Below are 27,174 nucleotides of genomic sequence, written 5' to 3'. Positions count from 1 at the left end.
ACATTGGTTATTGACAGGCTGAGACAGACATAAACAGGTCACTTAACACACATCCAGGGCTCTTTTTTGTGTATCCTTGTTGTCCATCTTTCAATGACTGATCACTACATGGGTTGTTTGCCATGACACCAGGGATCAACAATTTCAGCATTGGTCTATGATGAGAATCATAGGGTTTTGGGAACTTACTGCATTTGGAACAAAGCTTACCTCCTACATAGAGGGGAGAGTCAAAATTCAGAGTGGACTGCTTTGATAAGTTGGTGATGATTTTGGGACTCCCTCCATCCACGGACAGGGACAGACTCTGATCCAGGGCAAGTAGCTCCACAATGTGAAAGTTTCCATCATTGATCGTCTCCACACTATAAAGAAAAAGTAGCTTAGCTGATGCATCAATTTTTTTTATTAACCCAAAGAAGTGAAAATATAAATTCCAATAAGCACTTCTAAGGAAAAGATATGCCTACCTAACTTTAATAAAAATCAAGGCCAATAACTGATTTAAAAATAGAAGATATATCAGGGAATACAATCAGTTTCCACTTCTTAGGAATGTATACAAATTAAGTATGTTTTCAGTGGAGATGCAACATGGGGGGTCAAGGGGGTAGGAGAAGAATAAATGAAACAAGATGGGATTGGGAGGGAGACAAACCATAAGTGACTCTTAATCTCAGAACAAACTGAGAGTTGCTGGGGGGAGGGGGGTTGGGAGAAGGGGGGTGGGGTTATAGACATTGGGGAGGGTATGTGCTATGGTGAGTGCTGTGAAGTGTGTAAACCTGGCGATTCACAGACCTGTACCCCTGGGGATAAAAATATATGTTTATAAAAAAAATTTTTTTTAAATAAAAATAAAGTATGTTTTTTCACAGAGAGAAATGGAAATGGGTACATTTAATCCCTACCCAATCATATTCTTCCAACACCAGGTCTAACAGTCATTCTAAAACTTGAGAGAGCACATAGAGATTCATAAAATGGATAAAAACAAAAAGATTAAGAAACTGAGGTAAATGAAAAATGGGGATTAAAAATAAGATGAAGTTGGGTGCAATTAGCAGGAAGGTGCTATATAGTTTTGAAGTGTGGTTGAAAACCTAACAGGAGTGTTAACAGCAGGCAAAGATGAGCATAGAGCCAACGCAAGAAAAAGGATCCATATACCACAATGTCAGGGATATACTTACTTCTCACCATGGAGGCAAAAATATGGTAAAATGGAGGTTGGGCTCAAGAGCTAATATACTGGGATGTTGACTAGGAAGAATGAAACAAAGGCTTAAACTTGGAAATATGGAAGCACGTGATAGAGAAACTGTGAATACCTAGTGTTCCCTACATAAAATGATGACTTAAATTTCTGGGTGCTGATACTTAAATTTGCAAATAGGAGAAGCCTGAAAATAATAGAAAAGTGTATTAACATTTCTGTATGGTTCTCAGCACAGGTGTCTAATAATATTCCTTTGTTTGCCAACATAGATTAAAAAGGTTTTTGTGATTTGACCACAGTATAAAGCATTCTTCAGAACTGTGAAAACATCTGAAGTTCTTCCAGTCTTAAGTGGTTGTAAGAGTCCACATGTCCAAAGATCTTTGATAACCTATCTCAGATATCATCTTTTTTAAATGATAAATATGAGATATGCCAATCAATATTTTCACCTTGTACAAATTTAATTATCCCAACATTTGATACCAGTAAAACCAACAGAGGAAACAATATACATGAAAATCATTTACTAAATAAAGTTTTGTACCTACTAATCGTGGTCTTATATAGGGTTGTCTTCTAAGGGAAGATACTGGATGGGGTTATCAATGAATGGCCAAGCATACAGATTTTGGAGTCAGACAAACCTGGATTTGAACCCTGGTCTTGTATTTATGAAATGTTTGACCTTAGACCATTTAGGAAATGTTTGACCAAACTGAGTTGCTTACAGACTTCAGTCTTCTCTTCAGTTAATGCTAATAAATATTTCTTCCTCTGATAATAAATTTGAGATCCACATGAAATGATTTTTTAAAAAGTGCAGGGTGAAACATCCAGATATAGAAAGTCCAAAGTTAAGTGTGAGATGTCAACATCACCCTTACTACCACTCACTGTGATCATATAAATAATCTAATACTATTTCAGTATCTTCAGGAAGATATTAGTTAGCTTTATTTTTGGTACAAATTATAAAATAATGCTAAAGACTGGCAGAAATAAAATAACTTCTTTGGGAGCAGATCTTGTTGAAGTTACTTAAGTTTTAAGTAAAATATTAAAATGAAGATATGTCTAGAGTGGTGACCAATTGCTTTCTCCTTTGTGAATATAAACAGCATGTCAGTGGTTTTACAGGACTGCTCCGTGAACACAGACCTTGACTAAATTGTAAATATTAATAATGAGACTTCTTTTTTTCTTTTACATTTGCAAGAAAAGGCCATTTGTGCTGGAAAGTGGGTTCTTGGTCACACATCGGTCTTAGGCAATTGATCCTGGTATATCATCACTAACGACAGTGGTTTGATGCAGTAAAACTGAGCAAGCTATATTAAAACAGGAAGTATGTATTCTTTCTGTATTCCTTAATGTATCCTTAATGTATCATTATCCAATGATAAGTAGTAGATGCTCAGTATATATATTAAGTAAGTGAAATATAAGGGTGATTTGTTAAGAATAACATATAGGTTTTTTTTTCAAGATTTTTATGAATTTATTAGACAGAGAGAGGGAGAGGAGAGGGGAGAGAGAGAGAGAGCACCAGCATGGGTTGGGGGAGGGAAGGTCAGAGAGAGAGGGAGAAGCAGACTACCCACTGAGCAGGGAAGCCAGAGGCAGGGCTCCATCTCAGGACCCCAAGATCATGACCTGAGCCCAAGGCAGATGCTTCACCGACTGAGCCACCCAGGCACCCCAAGAATAACAGGTAGCTTTTTTTTTTTAATACTTGGGGTGCCTGGGTGGCTCAGTGGGTTAAAGCCTCTGCCTTTGGCTCAGGTCATATCCCAGCATTCTGGGATCGAGCCCCCCATCAGGCTCTCTGCTCGGTAAGGACCCTGCTTCCCTTCCTCACTCTCTGTCTGCCTCTCTGCTTATACTTGTGATCTCTGTCAAATAAATAAAATATATATATATTTTAAAAGTAATTCTAACTGGTTTACAGTTATAGAGTCAAGAGGCTTCAAGCATACTTAGGGATGGACATCTAAAATACGTATTTTTATTTAAAAATTTGGATTTTTTCAGTAGCCATATCCTGAAGGAACTGCTAGGAGGTAAATCTTGTTCAGCCTGTCCTAGGTCTCATTAGATCTGTGACATTGGATTAATGTGACATTGGATTAATGTGACCTCAGGTCATTTTTCTCCATTTTATTTTCCTTATCAGGGAAATGAAAATACTAAGACCAAGGAATCACAAAGCACATACTATAGGCCAGTTCTAAGAACTTCATGTGTCTTAACTCATTAAGAATCACAACAGCCCTAACAGTTGGGCACTTATGGTACTCAACATGGAACAGCCAGTGGCTAATGAGATTTGAATCTTCTTCTAGATTACATATTTTTAACTATTATGCATCACTTTTGCAATAAAAAACCTAAAAAGTAGTGTGTTCTCACCACTAACAAGCCTTTAATAAGTGATCTTTCTCCCAAATAACCCAAGAATAAAGTTCTACAAAAAATAACCTTATATAATTGTTGCACAAATTGGTATTTTTATTAGAAATCAGAGAACTGTAAAAAAAAGTAATAATTTTATAATAAGAGTTTGAAGGTTATGAGAATGCATATAAGGTATACAGACTTCAAAGGTGGATTTGGATCCTATTTTCCCAATTATAAATTTAGACTGATTAAATGTTTTTCCTTCCCAAAGTTTTATTTTTCTTATTTTTTAAGAATTTATTTGACAGAGAGAGAGATCACTAGTAGGCAGAGCAGTAGGCAGAGAGAGGGGGAAGCAGGCTCTCTGCTGAGCAGAAAACCCGATGCCAGCCAGACTTGATCCCAGGAGCCTGAGATCAGAGGCAGAGTCAGGGGCTTAACCCACTGAGTCACCCAGGTGCCTCCCTTCCCAAAGTTTTAAATGTCTAAGCCGATCATTCCTGAACTTGACCAGAGTTATCACTAAGTTTGATTCCATTTATATTTCCCTGCAATTAAATGAGGACTCACCATGCTCTTCCAACAGATAAGTATTGCAACAATTAATTTAGATTCCTTGCTTTTTAAGATGACAGTGTGTGTACTGTCCTGAGGACAGTATTTCAGAACTAAAAATATCCGAAATCGGTGTTTCATGCTGCTTTCTAAAACATGAGCTTAACTGGGGATGTCCAGAAATCCTTTGGCTACATAGCTTTTAAAATAAAAGCAGCGGCTGACATACCAGTTGTTACTTGATACAACCGAGCCATGATCGATTTTCTCAGTCTATCATGGTCATTCCTACCTCTCCACTCACTATGCATAATATCCTTTCGGTTTCTGAGAAATATTGGTAAACTTTCTTTCACTACTCCCCCAGGGAACTATGTATTGGATGACTCATGAGAGTTGCAAGTGAACCATCTAACAATGAGCCTTTCCCCTGGAAATGTACATTGAATTTATTACCACTATTATGTATTTAGTTTTACTACACTTACCTATTAGCAGAGATTTGGGTTTCTTGCATTTCTAAGTAGATGTATGAAAACAAAGCAGTTACTCAACTAGGTCTTGTGGTTGGCTACAGAGAAAGGTTAAAAACTCAGGGCTTAGAAGAAGAGGGGCTCTAACTTGCCCCTGATTTTCTTTCTTTCTGCAGGACATATCAACAGTGGCATTTTCATCATTCTGTCTCAGGCATAAATCTTAAGGTAATTCAGTGGTTCAGTAAAGATCAACAGTTCACTTGGCTTATGTGAGCTCTAGCTTTTCACCTTAAAAATTCAAAGTATCTGTTGGCATATTCTGTGCAATGGAATAGGAGTCAGACACCAGACAAATTCAACTGGTGTTCTCATTTTGATTACCTCTTGGATAGGGATACTCCACCATGAAGTGGGGATGGTAATACGGTATTTCCCTGCCTACCTATTCAAATCAAAAGGAATGGAGGCCAAAGGGGATTAAAGGTATTAATTGCACATGCATAAAGTTTTCAAAAGGATGTTTTACAACATGATTGATGGGTCAAGTTGCCTTTTAATAAATGCTTTTGAGGCAAATTACCTCATTTAAATAAAAATGCACTACATAAAAAGGGACTTGTAGGCTTGAACATACAGTAAGAGTCCCATGGAAGGCAATAACATCTGCATTTATTCTTCATTATCTGGATTTCTAGCATCAAGAATAGCCACAAAGCAGCAGCATCACCAATTACTGGGAGCCAACTCTATGCCTAGCATGAACACAGGGGCTCTATGTTTGTTACTTCCAATTCTCCCAGCCACCTGTGAAGAACAGGTATGATTCCAATGGCTTAGGGGAAGAAATGGAAGTGGTAAAGAGATAAAGTAACTTGTTCAAAGTTCCAAAGCTGGTAAACAGTGCTGTCTTCCCATAGAGTATCAAGAATGGCTGAGCGTGTGTGTTGGATATGAGACCAAGGAGATTCTATTGTCCGTCTCTCCAATGAGACTCAATTCTCTTTCCCATCCCTCTTCTTCTTTTTAATGTAAACCTATAAATCACGTAACCCAGAGGCTATATAGCCAACCAAACTTAACAACTGTCTGGGAAAAGTTCCCTGATGTAGTACTATTCCCCAGATAATGAATCTGTTCAACGCATGGTGTATGACTTTGTGTCCTCCTGCCCCTTTGTAAGATGGTTCACCTCACCTCCACATTTAAAAGCATTAATTAATTTCTAAAAATCAAAGCCTAGTTGACATAATGTTACCTTAGTGTCAGGTGTACAAAATAGTATAAATTCCAAGATGGGGGATTTCATAGGTCAAGGAGTAAATGTATTTATAGCCTGGATATTATTTTCAACAACCCTCTACAGATGTTGTAAACAATCTCTACTTCTAGTGTTATGGTATAAGGATAGAAGATAGGGAGGGACTGTGGACCCCAGGAAACAAACTGAGAGTTTTAGAGTGGAAGGGAGTGGGGGGATGGGTGAGCCTGGTGGTGGGGGTACATACTGCACGGAGCACTGGGTGTCAAACGTAAACAATGAATCTTGGAACACTACATCAAAAATTAATGATGTACTGTATGGTGACTAACATAACACAATTTAAAAAGGGGGGGGGAATGGAAGATACACCTTTCAAGTCCTCTGCTATACTCCATAAGGAGATATCAGGAAAATTTCCCTGTCTTGCTACAAGGTAGAAGAGAATGAAGATTATGTGAGCAGAGGAGTGAGGACAGAGCTGAGTTTGGAATTTCATCCTCAGAGGAATCTCACTGGTATGTGTTGGGATCATTATTTATAGATAGGATTTCTGAGACACAGAAATATTGTGTCTGTTCCAAGTTTATCCACTAGTAACTGGCCAAGCCTAGATCAGAACAGATTTCTCAGTCACTATATTTTTTTATGTGTCAAATATTAAATCTCCTAGTGTGCTGAAATAATTTGTCCACTATAGTTTCTACTTTACAGAAGCATTTCTTCTATTCCATAATGGTGTATGAATATATTCATATATATCTAATGTGTTCATATTATATACATAATCCATTATCAATCATCTCTCTACCTGAATCCTGCGTAATTACTGCTTTTATTTTACTTAAAAATAATGCGATGACTTTTCTTGGTTTTCATGCCATAAACCAAAAAGCAAGAGTTAAATGAAAACTGTTTTTCTTGGACCTCACAATAAGTGTCTCCATTACATGATGTACAAGCAGAGAAGTGGACTTCTGGTTTACAATGAAAAGTGTACCATGTGAAATTATTCTTTTTTTGGTAAATGTCCCAGGGTATGCTCTACTCTTTGTTAGGAAAAAATAGTAAGAACATAAACTCAAAGTTCTTTATGGTAAAATTCTCATTATGATATAATCACATGGGTTTCTACAACATATCTAGAAACATTTTAAATATATTTTAAGTGAACACTAACTTTAATAAGCCAATCTCAAGAAACTTCACTATTGCTTCTGAGAGTTCTATGCTCTTTTGTAGCATACGCTAGAACAAAAGAGAAAATTAAGAAAAAAAAAATGAAGCACAAAAACAATATTCTGAAACTTTATGATGGGCTGAAACAAACTGAGGCTAAATAATTTAAGGCCTAACAATATCTAAAATGTTGGCATTAATTTATTGCCATTTGGAGATGAAATTCGTATTCCCTTTGGAAACCAGTAATTATGCATTTGTTTGCATACTCTAAATATTCCCAAGTGGGTTAGCTCATCACCAGAAAGATTCACTGAATTCCATTCCTGGCTACAATTGGCATCTACTTTCCAGGAATTGTTATGAAGGTTCAAATAGGATATGAAGGCTTTTGAAGCTCACCAAAACATATGTCAAAAATATAGAGGTCAGTTTCTCCAACTTAATGTCCCGATCAATGCCCCCAAATTTGTTGCCAATCATGGTTGGCTTACAGATGCATTTGTTCACCAAATTTTTTATTTAAAAAAAAAAAAAAAGAAAGAAAGAAAGAAAAAAAAAGTGAATCAATACTTTAAGGATGAGATACTTTATATTTTTTTTAAAAAATCCAGATTTATGCCTTTCCTTGAAAAATAAGAGTTCTAGTAAAACCGGGGCCCACATTTTTCCCATGGCAACACTCAGGGAGAACTGGGTGGATGAAGTCTGGCCCTGTTTTGACAAAAGTTTGCTTTTAGTTCACTCCAGACACAAACACTATTATGTTACCAACCTCAAGGCTGTTTATAATAGAAGTTATAATGTAACTTTAAAAAGTTAGACCTTTTCAAGAGTCAAATGATGAGAACATATTTTTCTCTGGTAACTGCCCTGATTAGTTCATTTAAGCTACCTGCCTGAAAAGAAACTGTGTATGACTTTGTGACCTTGTTTTAACTGGTGGCATTTAATTTCTACATGTGGATAAGCAGACTAGGTAACTTGTCTGTAAGACTATAGTGAATCGGTGTTGAGATCCAATAGAGGCCTTGGAAGGTAAATCTTATGCAAAAAGCACATTTCCAGTAAGACTTATGCCCTATGAATACCAATTCTTTCATAACTACAAAATATCATCAATCTCATTACATTATTAGAACACTTACGAATTAAATAACATTACCAATCTCTTATTGTATGTGTACATTGGTATCTTCTGTGTAATCTCCCTAAGAGAAAGGGCTTTGTTCTTGAAAGCTTGGATCCGAGCCTGGCACATAGTTAGTGTTCAGTAAATATTAAATATGCCTTGCATGAAAGGTAATGTTAAATGGCCTATTGTGTTGCGTATCTTGCCTTTTCTTCTCTAGAGCTACCCTCCACCTGTCTTCACCCTGCTCTCAGCCCTGGGAGGCTCACGAACAAACTATATTATTGTCATCAGTAGATTTCTTCTTTCCTGGAATCCGATTTGGTCAAAGGGGGAGCCAGGGTTGGGGAATGTCGGGCAGAAGAAGAGCAAAGTTGGATATTTAAAACCCTGGTGCTTTCTCTGAGGACGGACTTCATCCTTTCATTGAAGGTCACAGCTGCTGCCAGGCCGTCTGAGCTACCAGTCCAATTTTGAGCATGGATTTCCATAACTGCTGTCCCCACTCACCCCTTCAAGCATAGGGGGGAGTAGCTATATCCCTCTTTACTGGCCCCCAGTTACTGTGTGCTCTCTAACAATCTTTATAAGAAGTCCCCTTGAGAATCTCTCCTCCATCATCCAATTTGAGCATGACATCTGTTCCTGCCAGGCTCCTAAGTAATGCACTTATCATAACGACTGCCGTGGCCCAATTATGCCCTCCGCTCACCATTACAGAATAATAGAGAAGTAACAGCTTTTCACCGAACCACTGTTTTCACCTTTACCAGTAACTGAGAGACCTTCACCTGTAAATGGCAGAAGCCGGGTGCGAGCCGGTGTCGTAGCTGGCACGGACCCGTCCCCGGTACAGTTCAACGGCAATATGGTCCTTGTCACCCTTATACAGGAGGATCCCGCTGTCTTCATCTGTGGCAATCTGGTAGGAAGTAACCCTGACATTAGTAGGAGGCACAGTCATCCGCACGTACGTCACCCAAAAGAAGCAAGACTGCTCAGTGCAATTTTTACTCCAGCTTATTTTTTCCTTATGGCTGTGAGAAAGTAATAGTGCAAGGCACATGGAAGTGATGACTTGGAAGGTCACCTGTTCCTAAATTATTTTGATGCAAATAAATTTGTAAAGAATTAATTAAAACCAGTAACACTTAAGTCAACACCATGGGACATACTTAAAACTTTCTCTGCTGGAGGTTTTCATTCACTTGGTCTTTTTGCTCCTATTCTTCACAGCGCACAAATGGGAAAAAAATCTGTTTTTTTTTTTTCTCTTGCTTTTTGGCCTTTTTGTGCTTTTAAAGAACCAATTTGGTAAAAATTAGGTCTTACGCCTGAACCCCACTAGGTACTTCTTGTAACAGTCCAGTAAGGAAAACGCTGGAACAGAGGGAGGAGGGCTTTTTAAAGAAGGCGTGCTTGACTTCCTCAGGGCTGGAAGGGCTCCTGCCCTCACTGGAGTGTCAGGATAAGCCAAACAAGGAGCGGCATCTTTTGGAAATCAGCTAAAGTCATTTGCATTCAAAATACGTTAAAATATTTTCCTTATCAGATAAACACACAGCCCCAGTGTGCCCCATGTGTCCTCAATTCATAAACCCTCATCTAGTCTCACCTGTTCCGCAAGGGTCTGACTGACTTGCTCAAAGGGACAAGGTGATGTCGTTAAAAGTCTTACGATAACATTTGAATTTGTTCATTTCATGTCACTTTTTTTAAAAATTTATTTTTTATTTATTTGAGAAAGAAAGAGAATGAACCAGAGAGAGAACAAAAGCTGGACAGAGGGAGAAGCAGGGTCCCTGCTGAGGAGGAAGCCCGATGTAGGGCTCCATCCCAGAACCCTAGGATCATGACCTGAGCCAAAGGCAGACACTTAACCAACTTAGCCACTAGGCACTCTCATGTTGCCTCTTAAAGGTTTTGAGGTAAGAAATTAAAAGGCACTCGCTGACTATTTTATCAAAGTGTGTGATGTCACCCATGCTCTCCTCACCTGCAGCTTTCCTAAGAAAAGACCCTGAACTTGGAGTCCTAAAAATAAATATAATGCCTTCACTAGAGCACAAAACATGTTTTGTTGTTCTCTCTCTCCTTTTTCTGTTTCATAATCAAGTAGTGAATAAAAATACCTGGTTCCCATTTAGTTTAAAAAAATACAAATGTTGGAGAGAATGACTAAAGATTTTCACAAAGAGAGCATTTTCTGTCTTTGTGTTATGAGGACGGTAACCATCTCTTTAAGAAAGAGAATCACTCATGAACTACCATGGATGTTGAAGATTTGAAGTTGAAGGTGGCTTAGGATGAAATCAGCTCTCACTCCCTGGACACGGGATATGGCTTACCTGTAGGGTGATGTTCGTTTGAGGCCGGACCTTGGCTGAAGGAATTTGAAGATAAGACTCTTTGTTGACAAAATTCACGCTGACCAGCTTTTCACACTTCTCTCCCTGGTAACCCGGCAAACACTGGCAGATGGGCTCGTTTATCCTGATGATGCACTGAGCTCCATTCTGACAATCAAAGTTATCACAGGGGCTGGTTCGTGGGAGGACCATGGGTGGAGAAAATTCACAGAACAAGCCGCTAAAGAAAATAGCAACAATACATTGTTTTCACTTAGTTGCCGAGATGAGTTGAAGCCTTTCTGCACGACAGAACTCCAAACATGAAACTCTGTTTCTACGTTTACCTGTAACCTTCAGGGCAAATGCACGTGTAGCCGTTCACTGCATCTGTGCAGTGGGCCCCGTTTTTACACTTGTGATCTTGGCAGTCATCAAAGTCAATGTCGCAGTGTTCGCCCACGTACCCTGGTGTGCAGTCGCACCTGTTCAGTGAAGTACATATGAAGTACATATGAAGCATATAAACAGTTTCACACCCAACTGAGCCAAAGTAAGGACAATGGTTGCATTTCACCTAGAAAAAAGTTAGCACTGTCTTTGCAAACGTATTGAGTACACCTAAAACCACTGTAGCATTGTGTGTCAAATACACTTCAAGAGAAGGAAGTGACAATGGAAGCAAAAAGCACAAAACTCATATGGAACAGGCTCATGGAGCTCCCAAATTAATGGAGGCGTAGAAAACAGTTATTCCATGATTTCTCAACATGATCTGTCCGAGGGATGGTAAGGACTCTGATGATCGTGAGCCTCCACAATCCCAGTGAGCACGGAACTATACCCTCATTCCTCCTTCTCACCCATCCTTCCTTCTTTTCTTCTCCTTATCATGTTTGACTTCCTACTTCCTTCCTCCATCTTCCTTTCTTCCTTCCCCCCTTCTCCATCTTCCTTCGCTTCCTCTCCTTTCCCTGCTCTATCGTCTCTCCCCTCCCTCCCTCTGTCCCCACTATTTTTGCCTAGAGTGTCCTCTGTTTTCGTTGTTCTGATTCCTTTCAACAGTGGAGACCAAAAAAATTGCTATGTTGTAAAATTTACCAAGAATATGAAACACATTTTAAAAATAATTTACATTTTTGTTTTCTCATAGGAAAGGGATATATTGGAATAAAATAGAATTTTATGAAAAAAAAATTGATGTCAACATTGGAAACTCTAATTCATAATGAATCCAGAGAATCATTATGGCAGAGCAGGGCTGACCTAATGGAGTAGGACAGGGAAACTGATTAAAAAAGAAAAAAGAGGGGTGCCTGGGTGGCTCCATTGTTGAGCATCTGCCTTCAGCTCAGGTCATGATCCTGGGGTCCTGGGATCCAGCCCCGTATCGGGCTCCTTGCTCAGCAGGAAGCCTGCTTCCCCTTCTCTCTCCCCCTCTCTCCCTGCTTATGCTCACTCTCTCCCTGTCTCCTTCTGTGAAATAAATTAAAAAATCTAAAAAAAAAAAAAGTTTGTTCACTGTGGTGGCACAAGGTAAGATGGGGTCTCTGCCGCACTGACGGTGAAGAACCAGGGGTCATATACACATGGCATTCTTGGAGCACGTCCTCCTTGCCATGCCCTCTGTGACTACTGGGCATATATAGATTCACAGAATCCTTCTCCAGAGTCCTGGATTCACTGACTCCTTCTCCAGAGTCTACTACTTCACTGAACAGGTGAGGGAGCTGAAGGACAAACTGGTTAAAGACCTTATCCAAGGGCATTCAAATAGTAAATGCCACAGCCAGGCAGGAAACCTAAGCAATCTGAAAAGAGGGTCCAGATTTCTGACCACTGAAGGATGAAGGACTCAAAAGCTGCCAGAGGAAAAAGCAGTGTGGCAGGTGCAGTGGTTTTCAAAGCATGCTCTGAAGAGCGATCAGGGACCAGAGAAGGGAAGGAGGCTTTTGGCAGCTTCCTGCTTCCCTCGTTTCTCCAGCAACACTCTCTGGTTGTGATCATTAATTTTACACACTGGGCTTCCATGAGCATTTCTGTTTGGGGTTTAAGAGAGGGCTCACTGAGTTAGAAAGACAAACAAACCAGGAACCTACAGTTTATTTAGCTTTATAGAATTTGGACTTTGCAGTTACACAGAACTGCGTTTGCATCCCAGCTTCATCTCTACATGTATGTAATCCTGACTAATTTACTTAAATTTCCTAGGTGTTTGTGTTTTCATCACAGTACAAAATAATTTCCATCTCATGGGTTTGTTAAAAGATTAAATGAAAACACTAGCTGTAAAAGACTCAGTATAGTGGCTTGATATATAATGCATGATCAATAAATAGTAAGGATTTAAACAATAATTCTATTAAGCCTTCATAACTCTATAAAAGTCTTTGTGGTTTAGTCTTGACTAATTTTCCAGTTTTCTATTTCAAAGCCATGAGAATTTAAGTGAATGAGGGTAATTAAAAATGCCCAAGTGAATGTGGACATTACTGAATACCAAGGGTTTTCTCTGAAAAATGTAAAATCAGGATTTAAGAGTTACTGAAGGGTTGATGAATTAAAATAAATGGGGGTACAGAACCTCTACAGGGAACAGACTTTCAGCTCTGTGTGTATGAATTAGGAAATAAAATGAGATCACTGCAGAAGCATGCTTGCTCTAGAGCCAGTGGTTTTAATACGAAATCATAACAAAGCAAAGTAAACAACACATCTGAAGTTAAATGGATCTTAAGTGGCCATATACATCCTCAAATAGATGGACAAAGTCTGGGGAGAGAGCTTGCATCAATGTTCATGTGAGCAGAACCACTAAAATGGGAGGCATTAAAAGAAAGAAGAAATGCTTTGAAACACTCTGAATTATTTATCTGAGAAAAGAAATCAAAGTAAAAGGTAAGAGAACCACACAATCACCACCAGTGGCTAGGAGCTATTTTATATTCTTTTCTCTACAAATACTATTTCTCAAGCCCATTAGTACTTGTTATGACAAACTTTTTTTTTTGTTTGTTCTTTCCTTGCTCCTCAGATCAAATTACAAAACTAAAGAAAAAATTTAATTAAGGATTCCTTAAGGTTTGTATTATCAATAAAACCTATTTCACTCCCTCAACTCTATTATCTCCCAAGGAGTGAGGAAGAAAGCAAAGACTATAAAATATTTGGCGGAGAATCCCAACAGCTGACTAAGGAAGACGCATGCTTGAAAATACTGCCTATGGCATATCATGGTCTAAAAATATCTCAAAGCAATTTAGGAGATTTATGAGGTATATAATAAAGCAAGAAAAGTAAAACCAGCTCTATTAGCTTAGTAATAAGAAAATGAAGTCGAAGAAACAATAGGGTCTGTCCAAACAACATCTGTCAGAAGAGGTTTTCTTTAGTAGTTTTATATAGTTTGGGTTTTTAAGTCCATTTTCTTTTTGCAACTCCCTCCAACTCCCTTATATCTCACAAGGTGCAATTGTTTATAATATGAGAGGAACGGCGTACACCATGACTTCCCTGGCTTTCTGCTAAACTACATACAGCCATAAAACAAGTTCATGAATTATGGCAGAAAACAATGGGTGCCCAAATCAGCGAGCCCATAAGCCAGGAAGATGCACTTCTCTGTGTGTAATTTAATTGACAGTAAGAGAAGATACTGAATGTAGGAGTAGTCTTTTTGAAGACCAACCCCCTCATTTTTTAATGGTTTCCATTAAGTCCCACAAATTCTTTTTCTTAGAATCACCATATGCAAAGTCCTGTGAAACATGCCAGGCAGATAAGCAGTTCTGGAAACCCATTGCTTTCCTGATAAATTTCTTTGAGAAATGATATTTGTTACATATGTCAATGGTGGCTTTTCTTTCTTTCTTTTTTTTTTTTAAATGGTGGATTTTTATTTTGCTAAATTCAATGTGGACAGATCAAAGATATTAGGAGTTAAAATAATTCATGTACAGTGCTTGCATGAATAGGATGCAATGCAGAATCATGTATAAATGAAGATTTCAATAAGACCTCTGGTTTTTGCATTGGATTGTAAACAAAAATATAACAAATTCTACAAAAGTAGAATCAAAGAATATTCTTTTCTTTTTCAATAAGGTATCAAATGGAATCAGTGGGTACTGAACTGTATTTGTATATTCTTCTTTTTAAAGATTTTATTTATTTATTTAAGAGAGAGATAGCAGGAGGGGGAGGGAGAGATAATCTGAAGCAGACTCTGTGCTGAGTGCAGAGCCTGATGCGGGGCTCGATCCTACCACTGGGAGACCATGACCTGAGCTGAAACCAAGAGTTGGGTACTTAACTGACTGAGCCGCCCAGGTGCCCCTGTATTTTTATATCCTAAAACTGTGTTTGCATATTCTAAAATTTTAAGCCACAGTGAATAAAAATATTATGTAAATAAAAGGAGAACAAGCATTTTATTCAGACTGATTTTTTTGGAAGGCAATTCTGGAGATACTGACCCTACCTCCCATTCAAATTAGAGTATCTGATATCTGTGGACAGCTAACAAAATGTTAGAGTTCCAGCTCAATTCCCATATTATAAAACTGTTCCCCACTTCAGCAATTCTTAATTCTTTGAATCCTATGGCAATTATGCCTAAGTTGTTTCTGAGATGATAATGTATGTGAATGTGAGTAGTTATAAAACACTACAAAATAGTGTGTTCTGACCTATGGCAGGTGCTCAGTCAATAACTGGGTAAAAGAACAAATCATTCTATCTGCTACTTGCCTGATACAAGCACAGCCCTGCTCTTGAACCCAACGGTGTCATTCCTGAGAATCCAACTTACCTTCTGTAACAAACCAACTGTAATGTTAATAAACTACAAGACGTCTTAGAAGTAACCTGTATTTGAAAAGTCACTCAACTGGGAAATAGGAAACCCAGCTCCCACCTCTGCCAATGAATAACCTTGAGCTCTTTGGACAGCCACCAACCTGTCTGGGTCCTGTTTCCCTCATGTTTAAAATGAAGAATTTGGATCAGATGATCTCTAAACTACTGTCCATTCTAAGAAGAGAAGTTGCTGTTGATAGACCCTCAAACTATTTCAAGACTGTGGCAAAGGAATAATTTAATTTGATAACAAACATATTTCAGGAAGATTACTAAGGAGGAAAAGAAGTAATTTTAAAGTTCTGGGTTCACTTGAGGGAACCCTCTATCTAGAATGACTGCTTTGTCATCCCACAAAAGACAAACATACGGTGAAAGGAGCACTATTAATAACAATGCTGAGACAACGGGCAGAAACTGGGACTGTCCCCAGGCCTTCTGGGACATACGGTCACTCCATCTTCCTCACCTTGGATAGTTAATAATTGGTGCAGACCAAAATAAGAAAAAAAAAAAAAAAAAAGAAAAGAAAAGAAAAAGAAAAAAAAATCTCAGTTACATTCAATTAACTCCCTAGTTACCACAAACTTATATTCAGATAATAAAGCCCCTAGCAGATATTACAAAATTATTTGGCCTGCAAATACATTTAAGTAAATTTAGTCAAAGTCTACTTTATTTCATGCAGGAAACAAAGAGCCAGGAAACAAACGGAAATGTCTTTTATTTTCTTTCCTGAACTAAAAAAGTCCATGCTGCATAGAAACATTCATAAAAATGCCACTGACAATGGAGGGCATCCCTTTCATCCTGAGCAAAAGTGTGCAGTGAAGGCTTGAAAGGAAGGTGAGGAAGACAGGCGCCCACCCCCATCCCCTACCGCCTCATCGCAAGCCCCAGGACAGCTCTGACTTACTGGAATCCCTTTGGCATCAGGATGCACTTGGAGTCGTGCTGGCAGGGGTTTAGGTCCTGGGCACAGAAGTCCAGCTTCTCCTCACACAACTCGCCTGTTAACATGGCAAACAATGTTAGTACACAGAGAAAGGTTAACAGGCTTCCCACCATCGGGCTGTCAGGGGCCTCAGAGGTTAGCACAGCTTGTGACTGGGGAAAAAATAAATCACAAGATACGGAAGCAGACGATCCAAAATGCTGGTTATGCTGCTAAACAGGCTTATGATTTGGGACAACACAACTATTGTGGTTTTTAACTAATATGAGCCCCTTTAGAATATACTTAGAATATACTATTGGAATGAGGAAAAGGAAATCTGAATGCTTTTTGTTCCTGTTGTTTTATTTATGCTAAGTTGGGCTTTTTATTAAGTTATAGCATATACCCTTAGGATAAATGAATAGCTAGTGAATATTTACAAACTGAACCCATTCATGTAACCAGCATCCACATCCAGAAACACACCATTTACCAGTATCCCAGAAGCCTGACTCCAAGGGTAAGTAACCACTATTTTTTTTTTTTAAAGATTTTATTTATTTGACGGACAGAGATCAGAAGTAAGCAGAGAGGCAGGCAGAGAGAGGAGGAAGCAGGTATCCTGCTGAGCAGAGAGCCCAATGCTGGGCTAGATGCCAGGGTCCTGGGATCATGACCTGAGCCTAAGGCAGAGGTTTTAACCCACTGAGCCACCCAGGCACCCCAAGTAACCACTATCTTAACAGTACCAAACATTAGTTGTGTCTGCTTCTGAATGTGACATAAATAAAATCATTTGGTATGTACCCCTTTATGTCTGGCCTATCCTGTTGTTTTATGTTTGGAAAAATAATCCTCATCTCTTCATAGTCTCCAAGGTCTTATAAAGTCTGGAAGAGAAAGGCTTTGTTTCTCTCTTATGACTTAATTGCAACAACTCAACAGAATAATCCTCAGTTATATCCACGGAGATAGAAAAAAGCAAAAGGAGAATCAATCAGAATCAATCAGAACATACACTTCTCCCCGCCACCCCCGGAGTATTAGCTACCACATAGAGAATAAATTTTATCAATACATGAGAGCTAAAAGCATAACCATGCAGATTCTAGACACTCTATGTTGAATTACATATCTGAAAACCCCTTAAGAAATGTCTTCAGTTGTAGGTAATATGTTCTATTTTGTCTTAGGCCAAATGTGATTTTCAGTGAGACTTTCCCAATCATTGTGTGAGATAATAAGTAACTAGAAAGATATAAAATTTGAAAGTTCTCACCTTTGCTACCTTACCTCTAAACCACTTTTTAATTGTGTTATATACAGTAAGTGCATGAATAAAATGACACAGCTACATGGACCTGTTCATTTACCAGAAACTATTAGAACTTTCATTCATTCAAAGTGTGTGGATTTAAATAACAATGGTTAAAAATCAGGAGTTTGCATTCCTTTATTGTAAGACTGTCCTTTTAAGGTAAAACTTTGCTGCCTGATAGAAAGAGTTGTTTGGCAACTCAATGTGGCATATTATTTACATTTCAAGATCTGTATCCATGATGTAAATATGTAAATGTACCCAGTTATTTTATCATTTTGATGTATGGTAAGTTAGGGTTTCTCCTGTCTCTTAAAGTGAACTAATTACATGGAAAGTCTCATTTATTTCTTCTACAAGAAGGCTATCTGTGTCGTTAGATTTGTGATACAACAAGATTTAAACAACATTTACATGATGAGCTATCTTTAAACAGGGTTTATTTAAAGCTTTTCACTTTCAATTAGTTTTACTTTAAGTAATACCTCTTGATGGAATTCATTCATTATAATTTATCAGCCTACCATGATGAATTCATTTTTAGTTTTCTAATCAAATCTATTCGGTTGGATGCAGGCTGTTTACAGTAGTCTACAGAAAAAGAAGAAGTTTGTAATAACCAATGATAGAGAGGAACCATTTAAGATATATAATAAATAAAAACGTATTTTCACTCTATATCCAAATAATAAATTGTTTTAAAAATTATAAGAAAAAGATAAATGTTTAACTTCTTATTCACTTGGATCCAATCTAAACTAAACCAACCCAATCCAATCCAATCAAGCCAACCCAAACCACAGTTCATTAAGGATTTACTGTATGATTCTGGGCTAGATTCTGCAGCCACAAGGACAGATGTTAATGGACTCTGCCCTCAGTCAGTTCCCAATCAACAAGTAGAGAAAGTCTGAGCTGGAGATAGGACATAGGGAAATTCATTTCTAAGAGAAGAAATTAGAGTTGACCGTTTATTCTCCATCACATGTTTCTTCATAAACTTGATGTGGAAAGGAGTGAGAGAGGAGATGGTTCTAAGACACTGTTGGCTAAACAGATTTGCCATTCTGTAGTCCACAGCTTTAAGACTAAACATGCTAATTTAAATGCAAAAAAAAAAAGATTGATAGCTGTTCCTTATAAAATAAATATTCCTTATTTTATAAGGAATCTATCTTATAAGAATAGCACGGCAGCAATATTAACCATTACTAAAGCCATGTATAAAAGTTCTCTGTGACCAATACATAGCTACACATTTGACTCTGCTTAAGACTGGCTGATTACTTCCAAAAGGATTTATCTCCCTTTAAGTGTCACCAAATATTACAATACTAACAAATATTACAAAAATTTCCTCTACATCCTATTACTGCCTAACTCACTTCTAAAGCCAAATCTTGCAAGCTATATTCGCCTCCTGTGTCTTTGTATGATTTTACAAATTTATCTCAAGTTCATGTCTGGGTTAATGGTGTTTCCTTTTGTTTTAGTAACTTTACTAAGTTCTGCTGTCAGTTTTCCATCCCTTATATATCTCTTCTTTATGAAATCTTCCTGGATCTTTTCATCCACTTGGTATTAATCTACAATTTGTGTATGTCATGTTTGCCTGTTCATATCTTACGGCACACATACTATATGTCTTTATTTACTGACTTAAATTAATAAGTATTTGTATAGTGTTTACCACTCTGTATCCGACAGTTATTTATTTTTTTTATTTAACAGACAGAGGTCACAAGTAGGCAGAGTAGCAGAGAGAGAGGGGGAAGCATGTTCCCTGCTGAGCAGAGAGCCTAATGCGGGGCTAGATCCCAGGACCCCAGGACCATGACCTGAGCCTAAGGCCGAGGCATTATTTAACCCACTGAGCCACCCACGTGCCCCTATTAGGCAGTTTTAAACATTGTACCAATATAGAGTCACTTAAGCTCATGACAGCCATTTAATAAGGAAAGGTAAGAGTGCTGCACCCTTTTAGATGTCATGGATATTATGCTGTTTACCTTGTTTCCTGTCTTTGACTGAAAGATCACTGAGAGCAATATCCTTGGCATATTTGCCTTCATAACTTTATAAAGTATGATAAGACAGACTAAAATAATAGTTATTGAAAAAAGATACAAGATCTCTATCTTACTGACCTATATTCAACTTGGATCTCGTTTTATCCTTTACATATTTTTCTGTTTAATTTTTGCCTAATAATGAACCACCCATCTTTGATAATAAATAGTTTACTACTTTCCTTTAAATATTACTTTAAATTTTCTCTGGTCAATTATCAAAACAAATGTTTGCTTTGGACTATTTCTCTTTCATGTTTTTGAATTATATTGGATTCTGCTGTATTTGGGGGAAGGGAGCTTTTAAAGTTCCAGTACTGTCCAAAAATTCGAAGGGCTCAATATAAGATGGGAATTGTCAAAAAAAAAAAAAAAAAAAAAAAAAAAAAAAAAAAAAAAAAAAAAAAAAGGAATTGTAGAGGGCTCCACAGACGAATGCAGAACTTTATATATGTCTACTTCTCAACCATAAAGAAAGCTTGGGTATTTGAAAGTTGCATTGCTTTTCCATGAAGAACAGAAATAACATTCACTAACAGTTGGTCATTGACTCATATGCTTTTCATTACTATTGAAAAATTTTCTCCTAAAAGTCACAATATTAAGTGAACGTTATGCAATCTTTCTTCCTTCCTTTCTCTCTCTCTCCCTCCCTTCCTTTTCTTTTTCTTTTCTTTCCTTTTCCTTTCCTTTTCTTCTTTCTTTCTTTCTTTCTGGTATATGCGTGGTTATAGCTAGTACCAAATTAGTGAAAAAAAAAATCAGGGAGAATAATAGAAAATAAAGCAACTGAATTTGCTCTTTTGATGGTCTAAGGCCAGCTAAGACAGTATCATGCATGTCTAGCTTCCTTCCTGAGATGGTAAAGTATGAACTGATAGAAAGGAAAGGTAGAAATGTTCTTTATTCTATTACGCATAGTTAGTGTTGTAATCAATTATCAGGTCTTTATATTTGAACAGGGCAGCAGGAAAGATAAGTCAGCTCACTGGAGTGGTTGAAGGCAACCCAGGAACTCCATAACTTATTCCAACCCACCCTGGTAAATCCCAGGAAATCCTATATATATATTTTTTTAATTTGCTTTAAGCTCTATACCCTTAGAAGTCCCCAGTGGGCTTTCACTTTTAATTTGTCTTATGCTTGGAGTTTTCAGCTTTTTCTTTTCTTTGTTTGTTTGTTTGTTTCTTTTTTTTTTTTTTGTGAGAATTGAAATAAAAGGTGTGTGTGTGTGTGAAAGAAAGAGAGAGAGAGAGAGATATCACTGTTTTGGAGAAGAAATGTAAAGTGGTCCAAAAGGAAGCATACAATTATTTCTTCAGATTAACAGAGGTTAGTGATTGATTTGTTAGAACTTGTGAAGAAAAGGTATCACATCTTCTAAACAGGTGTCTTTTTTTTATTATTAGAAAGTGACATCTAGTTCTTGGATCACTTCTTCCTGTTTGTATCTCTCAGGTAAGTATGGCAGAGAGTGGGACCAGAAATGGTCAAGTTCCACAGTGATACTAGCATGAGCAGGGAGGGAGCAAGGCAAGAGTGATGCCCACTCCCCGAAAAGGGACCGACTTCTCCAAGCCCTCTCTTGAGCAGGAAATATGATTGCTACTTACTGAACACCTGTAAATGTAGTTTTTCTGAAGAATTTGATATAGTGGAAACATGACCACGTATCCTGACTTGCTCAGGACTGCCCTGGTTTACACCTGTTGTCTCAAGGTAATTATCAGTAGTGTCCCCGTGCACGCATACAGATCCCTGACTTGAATGATAAATGTCCCACCCTGTAGGTGGAATAGTAGAAGCAAGACCATCAGAATTAATGTTCTGTTTGGAGTGAGGAGTGTGTCAGCATAGAGAGATCCTAGGGAGTAAGTACTCTTAATGGGTGAGATGATATTTGGGTTGTTGAGTTATTGCTTAAAATGGCCTTTCTGACTTATTCAGTATAAAAGAGTGGCTTGGTTGCAGGAAAGTGAACTATTTTGTTTTGTTGTTGTTTTTTGGGGCCCCGATTCTTTATCAGTAAAATGATCTTCAGGAATAAAGTTGTGCAAGGTCAGATTGACTCTAAAAAATCTTAACAAAAAAAAAGGAAGAAGCTTCTACAAAGATGGATAATGTAGGCTTCAAGTTAGCAGAGTGAGCGTCACCCTGAGCTGTACAAGACATTATTGCACTCATCAGGAGTATGAACAAAGAGTCCGCATGTGCCCAGAACCTTCTGAAGTTATGACACTGTGATATTATTAAGATGAAGCAGAAATCCCAATGCATTTTGATGGTTGTTGTGGGAAAGGCTACCTGCAGTTGCCTTGCCTCCTGCTTCATTTCACATCTATGAATCTAGCTGATTAGAATGTTCCTTCCTTCTTGGACACAGAGGGACCCTTCCTTTTATCTGTATTTATATTTCTGGCATCTTAACTTATCCTTTTGTTTACACTTCTTATTTACCAAACATACTGAAATAGTTTCAGAACTGTTCTACAAACTTCTTCCATGATACCATAGGGAGTGATCTCCCTATAGCCTTTTCTAATGATGATAACTCAGACTTTTAACATCACCATGCGCTGTGAGTTTCAACTCTGCATGAGGACCTGTGCTAATGTTAGGAGTAAAATGGTGAACTGTAACTACAACAATGACAAAATGATAGTCCTATTCTCAGGGAGCTCACACATAAAAGGGAGAGGAGAGAGATAGTATTCAATAATTTCAAAAGTAACCATAAAATCGTTTGTGGGATAAAGGCTAAGCAGATGTTCTTGTGCTCTAGAAGGGAGACAGACCATGCTAGGGGTGTTTAGGAAGATGTGAGACTGGGACGTGAAGGTTCTGAAGCAGGGGGTGGGGGGTGGGCAGTGCAGAGCAGTAGCAGCTGCTCTATGCAGTAGGCTGTATGCATGGAAAATCTTAGCTCTGACAGACTGGACATGAGCCTGGGAAAACAAAGTAGCTGAGAAGGCCACAGAGGTTGGCAGGGGCCTTGTGGTAGAATGTCTTCACTCCATGAGCAACAGGTACCACAGAAGGGTTTTAAGTTAGGAGTGATCAGATGATATTGGCACTTCGAAAAGAACATTCTGGCTCTGTTGAAGGATGGACTGCAGAAGGGCAGATAAAAATGGACACAACACATGATTCAGCTTGTACTTAGGTAGTGGTAGATGAGATGGATGGCCTGGAGAGATGATTAGGAAACAAAATTCGTGAATTTGTGATGGGGTGGATGAGAGCAGGGGAGAGAGAAGGAGCTGTCTCAGACTTCTAGGTGTCTGGTATGTATATTTGGATATACCTTTTAGTGACATTGAAAACGCTGAAATAACCAGATTTTCTGAGGCAAAATCAAGAGTTTAAAATGTAGTGTTGTAGTGTTATGGGTTGAATTGTGTTCCTCTCTCTGTCCCCTAAAAAGGATATGCTGGAGTCTTCCCATAGCTCAGAATGTGGCCTTATTTGGAGATGGCCTCTTTGCAAAGATAAAAGTCATCAGGGTGGGCCCTTATTCATTACGGTTGATTTTCTTATAAGAAGGGGAGATATGGCACAGAGAAAAGACTGACGGGACACAGGGAGAAGATGACCACCCACAGTCCAAGGAGAGAAACCTACAAGAGCTTCCCTCAAGACTCTCAAAAGGAATCAATCCTGCTGACACCTTGATTTCAGACTTCCAACTTCCAGAACTGTGAGATGTGAAATTTATGTTGTTTTACCCACAAAGTACCTGTTGTGGTACTTTGTTATAGTAACACTAGAAAACTAATACAGGTGGTAAATGCTAAATTATTGGAGAATTATAGTTGGGAACAAAACTTTCAATTTATACCATAATTTCTTTGCTTTCTTTTTGGCCCTTACATATTATTTCTTATTTCATTTCATGTGGCTGTCCTCTCCTTGGACTAAAATTTTCCCTTCAGTCTCTGAGATTCTCTAACAGAGTTTGGAATAAATAATGCACAAAAACAGGAAGTACCCCATGACCATGACCTCTGCAGTGCCGAAGAGCCAAGGTCCAACAGAGCACAGTTGAGTAGGTGGGCTTTACATTTGTTGTGGGGCTAAAAGTCTCTCTGCAAAGCACTGAATCTGTGTAGACATGGACCAAACCCTTCCATTCCTCTCCAACGGGAACTGGTGTTAACCATTAAGGTTTGCAGGGTAGATGTCCCTGGACTGTAATGAAGATTCTCTTCCCCTTAGGGAATTAAAACGTGAGAAAGGCCAAGAGAACCACCAGCAACTATGTCTTATAGAGAGGGAGAAAAGTGAGTCCAGTGTCTTGTTTCGTCAACTTTACAATGAATACAGGGATTGGCTTAACTTTGCACAGAGCTACATTTAACAACCACCAGATATCTACAGTATTAATTTAAAAATAATAATATCTTTTCCTAGTTTATATTATTTCTAAGACATCAAAGCTCATGATACCTGTAGGATATCTGAGCTGAATCTTATCACTAATAATAATTAACATTTCCTTCATATATTCAAATTTCTTAACCATGTTTTTTCTTAAAAAAATATTGGTTCAACTCATGACATCATTGAAAAGTTTTAGCTACAGTGATTCTTTGGCAAATCAATGAATAATGAAGATATGCAGTACAGGGGAGTTGACATTAAATGTTTTCTGAAACTAATAAGTATAGTGTAAAAGGAAATAAACCATTAATACTAGGATTAATTCACATGTACTCTGGAGTGAGAATTTCTTATTTGATCAAAAATACAAAGCTGATTTAGTTTAATAATTTTCATAATAAAATATTGGGAAGGAATATTTTGAGATAGACCCAGCCAATGGCTAAAAAACATGGATGACGATGCATGATGAAGTCCTTACTCTGGAGAAGTGTCAATCTGGAAAAACGAGAAGAAAGAAAGATGCCGAATTTTCCAGTGTTCCTTGGGTTTCATTTAGTGACTGAAATATGGATAGAATCCTGGCTTAGAGACTGGTTGAATGGTTATTATATTTTTATTTGTTATCAAAAACTATATGACCAAATTCGTTATTACTCCTAAAGGGGTTCCTCTTCCTAAGGTAAATCATGCTTTCAGGAAGAAGGTATTTATGAAGAGCTAGCAGATGGACGACTAGTTGATTTCTATCTGCCAAGACATCTGAGCAACAGCAAGTCTCACCTGGCCTATTCAGTCCTCAAAGCCTGCTGAGCAGGAAAGAGGTTGGTTATTTGGACTCTGGATTAGGATTTTTGGAACTTGTCCACTTCAAATTACTCCATTTAAAATATTCACTTCTTTTATACTGATAAAGCAACAGGAAAAAGTATATTTGACTTAATTAATATCTCATTTTAATTTTTCCAAAAGTTAAGTTATGAATTCAGGTTGAGGATGTCTACAACAACATGATGTTAGATATGCGCACACAACATTGCTGGAACACTCAACCATTGCTATTTCTTGCTAATGTAACCAGTTTAATTTTTTTTCTCTCAGAAACAAAACAAAACAAAACAAAAGTCTCAAAGTGCATTTTGGGAATCATGGATGTATGAAGGGTGAGAGGAAGGTTCTAGGGCTGACACTGCAGGCTGTTCTTGTTCTTATTTATAAGTTCTTATTGAACTTTTTTTTTTAATACAAAAGGATCATTAATATTGATAATAATAGAAAGGGGACTTATGACAGCAATCTGAATAAGTGAACCAGAATTCTAACGTTAAGCTTAATCTGTTTTAACATTTTCAAATATATTTGTAACAGGGGAGGAAATCTGGTTTACTCCCCCAGGACATAGAGTTTTGGAGGGTCAAATGTGTCATTCTTCAAATATCTGCATTTTGAGTTATTGCTTGGCTCAGGAAAATCCTGAATAAATGGTACTAATTTTACCTTACTTGAAGTGGTACCACAAGGGAAGTTGTCAAAAACAGTAACATAAAATAAATAAATAAATAGATAAAACAAAAACAGTAACCTATTGGACAAAATAAATGAGATTTAATTTCTTATCAGTACACTACTTCAGGTCAAAGGATACTTTGATCTATATTTTTACATCTCTTTATTCCCATTCCATTGACTAGCAAATTGCCTGGCACAAACTAGATACTCGATGGCTGCTGAATAATGTGAAAGACAGCACTTACTTGATTGTTTTACAAAGGGGGAAAAAAAAAACACAACTTTTTAGAAACCTTAATGATGGAGACCCAGGTGGTATAAAGAACACAAGGAAGAAGAGAGAATAAGGAACAGCAGTAGCAGAACTGTGTTCTGAGACCCCAGCCCGAGGTGCACCCTTGCAGGCTGGACTAGATGCCCAGACTGCAGACTCTCTGATATCCCCATAATCTCATCTGACAATGAATGACTGTTCCAACTGGAAATGGGGAGTCTGAATTCAGAAATGACTGAAGTCCGCATGTTGGCACTCAAGTGCCATGGTTGAAAAGGTAAGATAAATGGACCTAAATGTTTCTCGTGACCAACATTTTAAAATTCCATCCAATTCCTGTAAACAAAACAAAACAAAACCCAACTGTGCATTTCCCATTTGTTCTTCATTTGTATAAAAGAAAAGCATTTCTCTTTCCTCCCAACGATCTTTCAGTGTAATAAGGAGATAGACGAACTGAGCAGAGGGAGGGATGGGTTGCCGGGAGTCATCCCAGAACTGTTCATTGAACTACACTGGGAAGAAGAGAATTTCTATTTTCTCCTTTTTTGATGAACCAGTCCAGCCCTGTTTGTTACATTTTCTGCTCAAGATGATAATCCAGGAACCAGAGCACATTAACACGAACAGATGTCTGGTCTCCAATCTGAATATTCAGTATCCTTACCAATGATGATGGTAATAATTGACTTTATTCATCACTAAGAGTGTATTGTTTTCTTTCTTTCTCTTCCTTCCTTCCTTCTTCTCTCTCTCCTTCCCTTCCTTCCTTCCTTTCTCTTTCTTTCCCTCCCCCGTCTCTTTCTCTCTTTTTCTCTTTCTTGTCTTTTCTCTTCCTTCCTTCCTTCCTTTTTTCCTTCCTTCCTTTTTAAAGAGCCAACTCTTCGTGAGGATCCTTTTTAAAAATATGATGCTTTTTTCAAAAAAAAAGATTTTATTTATTTATGACAGAGAGAGATAGCGAGAGAGGGAACACAAGCAGAGGGAGAAGCAGGCTCCCTGTTGAGCAGGAAGTCCAATAAGGGGCTTGATTCCAGGACGCTGGGATCATGACCCGAGCCAGAGGCAGATGCTTAATGACTGAGCCACCCAGATGCCCCAATATGATGTTTTCTTATTTGCATTTACTAGACTGATATTCATCCTTTAAACAGAAAGTTCAGTGACCTCCAAAATATCCTCAATAAACTACCCAGGTATTTCCCACTTTTCTACACTTAATTCCACTGTTTGTATTTCTATATAAGGAAATGATCCTGAGAG

The 27,174-nt window shown here is 38.0% G+C and overlaps 1 protein-coding gene across 4 annotated transcripts in view; it reads right to left on the bottom strand.

Annotated features, from left to right (window-relative positions):
- Window positions 1–27,174, bottom strand: part of SLIT2 (slit guidance ligand 2) — a 357,600-nt gene that overhangs the window by 7,730 nt on the left and 322,696 nt on the right. For all 4 annotated transcript variants that reach the window (XM_013061510.2, XM_013061511.2, XM_004762698.3 and 1 more), the window contains 5 exons: window positions 16,341–16,434; window positions 10,915–11,052; window positions 10,568–10,808; window positions 9,011–9,141; window positions 211–365 (listed from right to left, as the gene is read on the bottom strand). In XM_013061510.2, coding sequence (XP_012916964.1) covers window positions 211–365; window positions 9,011–9,141; window positions 10,568–10,808; window positions 10,915–11,052; window positions 16,341–16,434 — 759 coding nt within the window. The remainder of the gene's footprint in view (window positions 1–210; window positions 366–9,010; window positions 9,142–10,567; window positions 10,809–10,914; window positions 11,053–16,340; window positions 16,435–27,174) is intronic.

The sequence above is a fragment of the Mustela putorius genome, unplaced genomic scaffold (genome assembly GCF_011764305.1).
Source record: "Mustela putorius furo isolate JIRA1106 unplaced genomic scaffold, ASM1176430v1.1 tig00000083_pilon_pilon_pilon, whole genome shotgun sequence".
NCBI classification, from domain to species: domain Eukaryota; kingdom Metazoa; phylum Chordata; class Mammalia; order Carnivora; family Mustelidae; genus Mustela; species Mustela putorius.
The sequence above is the reverse complement of the archived record's forward strand: the minus strand, read 5'-3'. Positions and strand labels throughout refer to the sequence as shown.